Below are 8,739 nucleotides of genomic sequence, written 5' to 3' on the forward strand. Positions count from 1 at the left end.
TTAATTCTTGCATGAACGGCTCCTGTCTGTCCATGTCCATGTTTCGATTTTGTTTGGCATCCAATTTATCTTGTTGGATGTTCACACTTCAGCAGTGATAATAATTTAAGATGTATCTGGCAGTTTTCCCTTAAACTCAACCCTCATCTGGTAACGGCTAACAGAATCATTTTAATTTTATTTTTGGTCTGTCATAGTCTTGGGTTCATGAAACAGATTAAATCTAAAATTATTTTCCCATGGTTCTTCATTTTATTTAGGTTATTAAAACAACAGTTCACAAAAAAAGTCATTCCAAACCTGTATGACTTTCTTCTGGAACACAAAAGAAGAATGTTTCAAATGTTTTTGTCCATAATGAAAGTCAATGGGGTCCAAACCACCATGATTATGCTTCAAATTAAAGAATTGTAGAGTCTATATTATTTGTTGAGATGTAAAATAGGCCAAATTATACATGCACAGTATAAAGCTGCATCAGATGAACAAAAACACAAAATGAAAATGTCTTTTTTATCCATTTAATGAAAGTCAATGAGGTCCAAAAAAACATGATTGGACCCCATTGACCTTCATAAAAAAAAAAAAAAAAAAAAACTAAGACATTACAAATGTATCTCCTTTTGAGTTCTGTTCAACTAATGCATGTTGATTGAACACCTCTTATTTGCTATAATCATTATAGACTTTACAAGAGAAGCATACTCTATGTCTTAATAAATCTTTGTGCATTTGGGAAGGTTTAGATAATGGGAGAGATTTACTGAGGATTATATGGATTCATCCTTTAGTGCTGCAACATCTCCAGCCCACCTACTGTGATCACCTTTGTTCTCCGGCGCTGAGATTTATGGAACGGTTCACAAGCTCCCACTGGAGAGAGAAACTAAGAGAGAACAGTGTGACAGAAAAAGAGCCTGATGCTGTTTTGTAAGTCTTCAGCATGAATGGTTGTTCCAAGAACATGAATTTGGCAAAAACACTCTCATCCAATGGACACAATGGACAAATCAACCGGAGTCATGCTATTTGGACATCAACTACATGTAAAATGTTCTGTACATTTTAGCAAAGAAGACAAAATCAGAGTAATCTCAGTTTCAGTAGAGCTCAAATGTGTCTAGAAATTAGTCACTCACATGGCTCTATTCTGGGAAGTTGTGGAATTATTTATGGCATTTTTAGTTAGCATGCAGCATTCAGGGACTTTTATTCATAGGAAGTTGTTTTGAGAGGAATTCTGTCAAAGACAAAAGGAGAAAGGCAATTAATTAATGACCGGACTAATGCAATTACGTATGCAAGAGTGCAATTACAAACCTGCAGGAGCATCAGTATCAGCTTGTCGCCTCTCCTGGGTTCACAAAAGAGAATTACATTTACTCGCTTGCGTAAGAGATTATTGCTTGATGTTTGTATGACAAATTTATTTTGATATTTATCTTTTACTATATTGATAATATGATACAATTTTAGCTTACATAAAACATAAAAGTAGCCTAATAAAGGAAATTCATAAACTGTAGCGTAAGGTCTGGTACTGTACTTGGTTATGATGACTGTAACCTAGGTCCATTCAGGATTATCAGGAGCAAATTTCCCTCCTTCTTTTGTCCAATCAGGACTTGGCCTATACCTCTTCGAATCAGAGTCATTTCTTGACTTATATGTTAAATTAAATGAATGTCACGAAGAACATTAATGATATCATTAACGATAGTAAATAAATAAATAAATAGGCCTACTTTGCAGCTTTCTCGTTGACTAACCAAAAAAGATTTGACTTATTTTATTTTCTTTTTGTTTGTTTCCCGTCCATTACGATTTTGACCAGGAAGTTATATTTTTATAATTAAAGAAAATATGTTATTTTAAATTAAATAGCTATGTGCTCACATATGTTACAATTAAATAGCATACTCAAAACGAGAACATGCCGCCACCAGCCAGGGAGCCTGTAAGATGGACTTCGGATGCTTCGCCAATGCGGACACAGACTCAAGTGCTACAAGAGCCGTTGTGTGTGTGCGCGCGCGCACAGGTCTGCTCATGCGCCCATGAAGAGATGCTGCTGCTGAGGATGATGATCAGAGGTGTGTGCGCTGCGGCGGGCTTATTTACACCCGTTCAGGCACACTGCATCAAAGGAAACTCTGGTGCTCCATAGGAAATGGACTTTCTAAAGGGATTCATGTGTCTCTGCGGTGATCCATCTCAAGGTTAGTACTGACATATGGCGTTAAGTGAGTCTATTTCTTTACGTAATCTTATTCCTGCCCATGTCATTCTCTATTGGTGTGTCTGGCAAAATTTTCGCTCTGCGTCCGAGCTGGGAACGTTTTATTTCCAGTCTCTTATAAGACTACACATCTAGCTACACCTCGTTCTAGTCGTTTCCGTTGTTTATTTCTTTAAATGGGAAGTGTCACACTGCTGTGATGTGAAACGGTTGAAAAGAGACAATGTTTTTTCTTTGAAATTTCATTTTAGGCACAGCAGTATTCATAAAGCTAATAGATTTATGCAGGGTTTTTTTTGTAGGCTGTGTATTTTTTATCCCATTAAAATGACGGGTTTATCCCATTATCCCAAATAACGGGTTTTAGCTGTGTGCATACGGTAAATGGTGCAATGCTACACCATGTTGAGTCCGGAGAGGCCATAAAACAGAAATCTTAACATTTACAACGAGTTTTGCCTGGGTGCGTTTGTCAAATTAGCCTTTTTATTTTACACGACAAAATAAAAAATTGAACAAATAAACAAACAAATTGCTGTTTAGATTCCACCATGTGCGCCTATACTCTTATCTGAATGAATAGAACAGAGCTTGTTTGTAAACCTATGCGCATGCATTAGGTTGAGCGCGCGCTTGTCCTGAGTGACAATACTGTTCACATTCATTCATGTTACCTTAACCCGTTCGGCTGCGAGTTATGTTCCAAGGGACACAAAACAAGACTGTGCTTTATTTCAATTTAAAAACTTTGTTGTAAAACCCTAGTTGCTGTTCATTATAGACGTATTAGAGCAAGCTCCTTGACAAGCTACCATGTAACGATGTACAATGTACCATATAACCTTATGACCAGATGGTAGCTGGATTGTTGCTGTTCCAAGACTCTCTGCCAGCTTGGAGCAGTTAATGACGAGCTTTTACCAGATAGCATGTTGTAAAAGCCCAGTTACTAACATTAACACAGCCATAGAGCCAAAAAAAGAAAGAAGAAGAAGAAGAAGAAAGAAGAAGAAAGATAATGATCATGATGCTTTGATAGTTATAGGCTACATATAATGAATGTTGGCCATGGTTCTGAAAGATTCAGGGGTCAGATAAAAGCTTGTTCTAAAGTAAAATAAAATTAATTCATTTTCTATTGAAATTAAATAGGCCTATTTTAAATACGTTGACATTCAAATCGGTATAAAATTTGATTTTATATAAATAAAACGTAAAGCTGCAGTTCGTAACATTTTTTGGGTTAAAAATTATCCAAAATAAGTACATAGCACATAGCAATACATAACCAGCCAGTGTTCAAAACTATCTGCTTGCTTTATTAGCTCGATTCAAAGTGGTAAGCTTGTAATAATGTTTTTAATTCCAGTGGTACTGGTGAATTCCACGGGAGATTCAAGCATGTCTTTGCGTCATTACGTCACATCTGTACATATAAAGAAGGAGTCTCGGCTAGTTGCGTGTGAGGATGTTGGAGGTGGAGATTTGTAGCCTTTTCTCACGACACTTGATATAATTAAACTTAACAATTTGATGGTGGATGCAGAAAGGTTCAAATGACAATCACCAGTGACAACTGGAGATTCACGTGTTATAAAATGCAAAAGACTTCAGACTTCGGAGTGGCTACAGAAAAAAAAGAGACCATGCAAAAATAAGGATTTCGGAAGGGCTTTTGAAAGGCACAACCCACTTAAAGTTGATAATTCCGCTAATAACTGCAATTTCAGATTTTGAACAGAGATGGCGACAAAGAGGAAAAACTACGGACTGCAGCTTTAATGTTGATTTTGAAAAAATCGTAATAACTAGCACAGAAACAAACAATAAATGTCGCTTACATGGCCAAACATGTTACATGGATGGTCCACTTAAAGATGCAGGACCTTTTGGGTGACCAGCTCACAGTGCTACACCACCCACATCTTTGACATGTTTCTAGAGACACATACAAGTCTAATGTTAGTGCATAAGCAGTGTAATTCAGTAGCTTACTTCTGTTGCTTTTTATTTACCTTATTTCAGGCAATGTTTTTTAACACAAAAGATCCATTTGATAACTTATCAGTCATGATTTGAAGATAATCTAAATACATTTTGGTTAAGATTAGACATAAACCTTCATGCCAGTATACCTTATTTTTTATACGAGACCCAATGGGATATCAGAATCAAATGAAAGAAATCAGATTAAATTATTTAAAGTCATGTTTAAAAATAGTAGTTCATAAATATAAATGAGTTAAGCATATACTTAAAAAAATACTGAACTGAAATGGGCACTGGGTCTGAACAAATGAACATTTTTAGGCTATTCTGTTTTAAAAAAAAGTAAACATTCTTGTTTCTTGTTTGTCTTCTAGCTCTAAATTTGCCTTACCAGTCCCACAGGCTGTTCTTCCAAACAGTGTGGAAAGGATTTAAACGGCCACATTACTGAAGAGGATTTTTATGACTACATTTTAACTGCGTGTCAGAAATGCCCCCTTCCATTAAGTGGTGCATCAGGCGGGCTGTCTGCTTGTCCTTTATTCTTGCACTGATCCCCAGGACCAGAGGATCGACGCTGAATTGCCACAAAATGTGCATATGCGCCAGTAACATTGTCAGCTGCTCCAAGATGAACCTGACGATGATTCCATCCGACCTGCCCAGCTACACAGCCGTGCTTGACATTAGTTTTAATGAGATAACTGGACTACGCGCACAATGGACCAAGCACAAACTCCCTGAACTCCACAACCTTTTGCTCAGCCACAACGGTTTGTCGTTCCTCTCTTCGGAGGCGTTCGTATTCGTAAAGCAGCTGCGCTACTTGGATCTGTCGTCAAATAATCTGCGACAGCTAGACGAGTTCATTTTCGAGCCACTGATACATCTGGAGGTTCTGCTGCTCTACAACAATCACATCTCGCAGATCGACCGCACGGCCTTCTTGGGCCTCGGCAGCCTGCAGAAACTCTACCTGAGCCAGAACCAGGTGTCCCGCTTCCCCCTGGAGCTCGTCAAGGACAAGAACCGACTGGACAAGCTAAGCCTGTTGGACTTGTCTTCCAATCGGATCAAGGTTCTCCCCATTCATGACCTCCAGGTGCTTCCGGCCTGGCTCAGAAACGGGCTGTACTTCCACAACAACACCCTCATCTGCGACTGCGAGCTGTACAGTTTGATGGCTCACTGGTATATCCGAAGACTCAATTCCGCACTGGACTTCAAGGACGACCACACCTGCGTGCACCCCGGCCCGGATAAACAGGTGCTGCGTTTGTTCGAACTCAACACTCATATGAACTGCAGCACGTTTAAAGAAACCGACGAAGAAGCTTATTTGGAGCAGACACTCGTCCTTGGCTGTGACACCCGGCATCGGGACATGTTAAAGACCTGGATGCTACCTGGAAACGTAATGTTATCTCCTGGCAATAACCACAGCGCCGTGGTTCTCCCGGACGGCAGCTTAGAGATAAAATCAATACGCCCTGAGGACTCAGGTGTGTACACTTGCTTCGCCGTGAGTGAATACCTCAACGAAACGCTCTATGTGGTGGTCAAAGTCTACAACTTCACCCTCAATGGAAACGGTGAAGGCCTCAACACTGCTTACACCACTTTGGTGGGCTGCTTGGCTAGCGTGGTCCTGGTTCTTATCTATCTTTACCTGACGCCCTGTCGCTGCTTCTGCTGTCCTGACCAGGGTAAATCAAAGAATAATCATGAGGACAGCATCCACTCCTCCATGCTCAGCGTCACCCCCACGCATGACGATATGGCAACCAAAGCAGAGCTCAACAGGCATGTGGCCTTCATAGACCCAAAGGACCTGCAGGGACAGAACGGGAAATTGAATCCTAATGGAGACGAAGAGGTAGATGAGGAGGCCATGCAAGGGAAAGGAAAGCGGAAGAAATCGGTGGCAGACTCAATTAGTTCGGTCTTTTCTGATACTCCCATTGTAGTCTGAGCGGGGAAGTGTATTTTTGGCTGGAGAGAGTTCATTGTTGTGACTTTCTCGGACAAAGAGACTGAAGTACAGTGTTTGGCTGTTTCTGCAAAACCTTTCCAGCATTTTAATCTGTAGCACTTAAGTATATACTGTGAAAAGGTCTCGCCATATTAGTGGAATCTAAACTTGGAGTGTTTAGATGTTTCTGTGAGTTTAGGCCGACTAAGTGTGACTAGACATAGTCTTGGTAAACATCACATGCAATCTGAAATTTCTCAATGATCAAGCTAGGAAGCTAGATTGAGAAACATTACAACATTAATACATCCACTATATAATCACTTCATGAGCATGAGCTTTGCAGACTGCTAATGTCAAGAAGAATATAGTATAGAATGAAACCCTTGTAGCTAATCATATTTACCACCTTTTATGCTAACTGACTGACCTTACCACTTTATGTAAGCCATACACAGTTGGTCATTGCAGGGGGAAAGCAATACACTATTGCATTATATAATACAGTCACAAGAAAAAGATGGAAAGGTATCTGTCTCTATGGAACATTGTTAGCGTTTTTTTGAATGAAAGAGTTGACTGAATCAGTTCCCCGTGTAATCAGGAGGAAACACCCATATGATAATACTTATATAATTAGCTAACTAATTACTGATATGTTGCTATGGAAAAATAAAATCCTTGTCAAACTGGATTAGTTGGTTGAATCTAGACTCATTTCACCCAATTTTTCTTTAAATTTTTTTTATATATAATTATCAGAATTTTTTATCTTTACATTGAATTTTTTGATTCCAATTACAAAATTGTAAGAAATTATCAGCACAGAGTTCTTATCTATACCAAACTATATGTAAATACAGCACAAATATTATTTCATGTTGGCTGACTCTCGCATAAAAATACAGAATCTCACATGACACCCAGAGAGTGACATATAATGCTAATGCAACCTTTTAATAGAATGGCGTGTCCCATCTGCTTGCATTCTCAATCATCTCTGAAGCTATAGTGATTTGAGCCTGGATTCATCAGCCAAAACAGTTTCGGACACTCAGACCTCTTCTCACTCTGCGTTTATTTGCACTTGTGGTGGTTGGAGTTAGTGCTGAGTCATCCATTGTCGGAATGGACGTCATTTCTTTTCTTTTTTTTTTTTTTTGAGCCCTTGAAGCACTAATGTAATATTCATCACATAAAAGCCAAATGCTGAGGGATTTTTTCATTATTATTTTTTTAACTTGAACCATTTGAATACGTTTTCTGAATGAATTAAAATCAAGGGTGAACTCAGGTCAAAACGTGGTGATTAGTCAATCCCGCTCATGTCCTCTTATTCTAAATGATTACTTCAGGCATACAGCAGTGATCTCTCAAAGACCAATATTATATTTGCATAAACAATGCCATAGGAATATAAATAAGAATGCTATGAATCCTAATGTAATGCATAAAACTGGTCTGCTGCTCAAGGAAGATGTGTCTAGATCCATATGCATTTCGATTACAACATTATCGTCCTGATGGACTTGAAAGCCATGATAAGGCTGTTCCAGAACACTGGGATATAGGCAATGATGTCATAGAGGGACATACGTGAATTTAGAACGTTTGTGCACACCTAGAACCCTTAATTCTGGGAATTCAGCTTCCATTCATCTGTTCCTGGAAAGAAATTAGACACATCTCACGTGTTAACCATAACCACTTTATAACATTGTTTGGTTGGGTTCAGAAGGAGCAGTATTAGTTTCCTCCGACCTCTTTCCCTAGTAACATCGTAATTACATCCTGTTTTGCGAGCGAGGGAGTGGGTGAAGCTATTAAATGTTTGATAGGTGGATGAACTCACAAACAGTATTATCTCAGGGAGAGGGAATGACAGATAATAGCAGCTATGGCAGACTGCAGTCATGGGCAGTTGCGGTCTCTTACACGTCTCTCCAGCTGCAATCCAAAATTAGTGTTGAGGGGTGGGAAAGGCCTTACCATCACACGCTCTGTGGGAGGAGGCCTGAGATCTCTGCGGTGCGCTTGCGAAGAGACAGAAAAGCCAAGCGCTCCCCCTAAAACCACATCCAGCAGCTTTTCGCCCCCTGTCTTGTGTGTGTGTGTGTGTGTGTGTGTGAGTGTTCTTCTGAAGTGTGTCCTTGGCTATATCGCTTTGAGCAGAGTTCTTGTGAAAGACCACTGTTCATTACTCAGCATTTGACAGTACATCTGTGCTTTTTGTATGGGTAAACAGTGTTTGTTTTACAGTGTTTATGAGATTGTGTCATTTTAGGTAGCCCCCCTCCCCCCCCTTGAGGTTCCAAAGAGATTGAATCCCTTGTTCTTCTGTGTATTGTTGTTCATATACAGTTGTCTAGATTCCACTTGTGACTATAGGATATTGGTAAACCTATTTTAATGACACTGACTGTAAAGGTTTATTTCTGTCATGTATTTTGAAATCTGATCATCTATTTGTCTAATATGTGTTATTTAGGCACATAAATTGAGATTTTTTTTTTTTTTTAGTGTCAGTAAATTAAATCTC

At 39.2% G+C, this 8,739-nt stretch overlaps 1 protein-coding gene across 1 annotated transcript; it reads left to right on the forward strand.

Annotated features, from left to right (window-relative positions):
• Positions 1 to 2,072: 2,072 nt before the first annotated feature.
• Positions 2,073 to 6,894, forward strand: amigo1 (adhesion molecule with Ig like domain 1). The gene is made up of 2 exons (XM_039657878.2): positions 2,073 to 2,219; positions 4,603 to 6,894. Exon 2 carries the CDS (start codon positions 4,719 to 4,721, stop codon positions 6,198 to 6,200), a length of 1,482 nt encoding a protein of 493 aa, XP_039513812.2. The 5' UTR covers positions 2,073 to 2,219; positions 4,603 to 4,718; the 3' UTR covers positions 6,201 to 6,894.
• Positions 6,895 to 8,739: the final 1,845 nt, after the last annotated feature.

This window comes from Pimephales promelas, chromosome 14, assembly GCF_988280905.1.
Source record: "Pimephales promelas chromosome 14, fPimPro1.hap1.1, whole genome shotgun sequence".
NCBI lineage: Eukaryota > Metazoa > Chordata > Actinopteri > Cypriniformes > Leuciscidae > Pimephales > Pimephales promelas.

Excerpts from the sequence above, each read along its gene's own strand:
- amigo1 (XM_039657878.2), top strand. The coding sequence starts at position 4,719 with ATGCCCCCTTCCATTAAGTGGTGCATCAGGCGGGCTGTCTGCTTGTCC.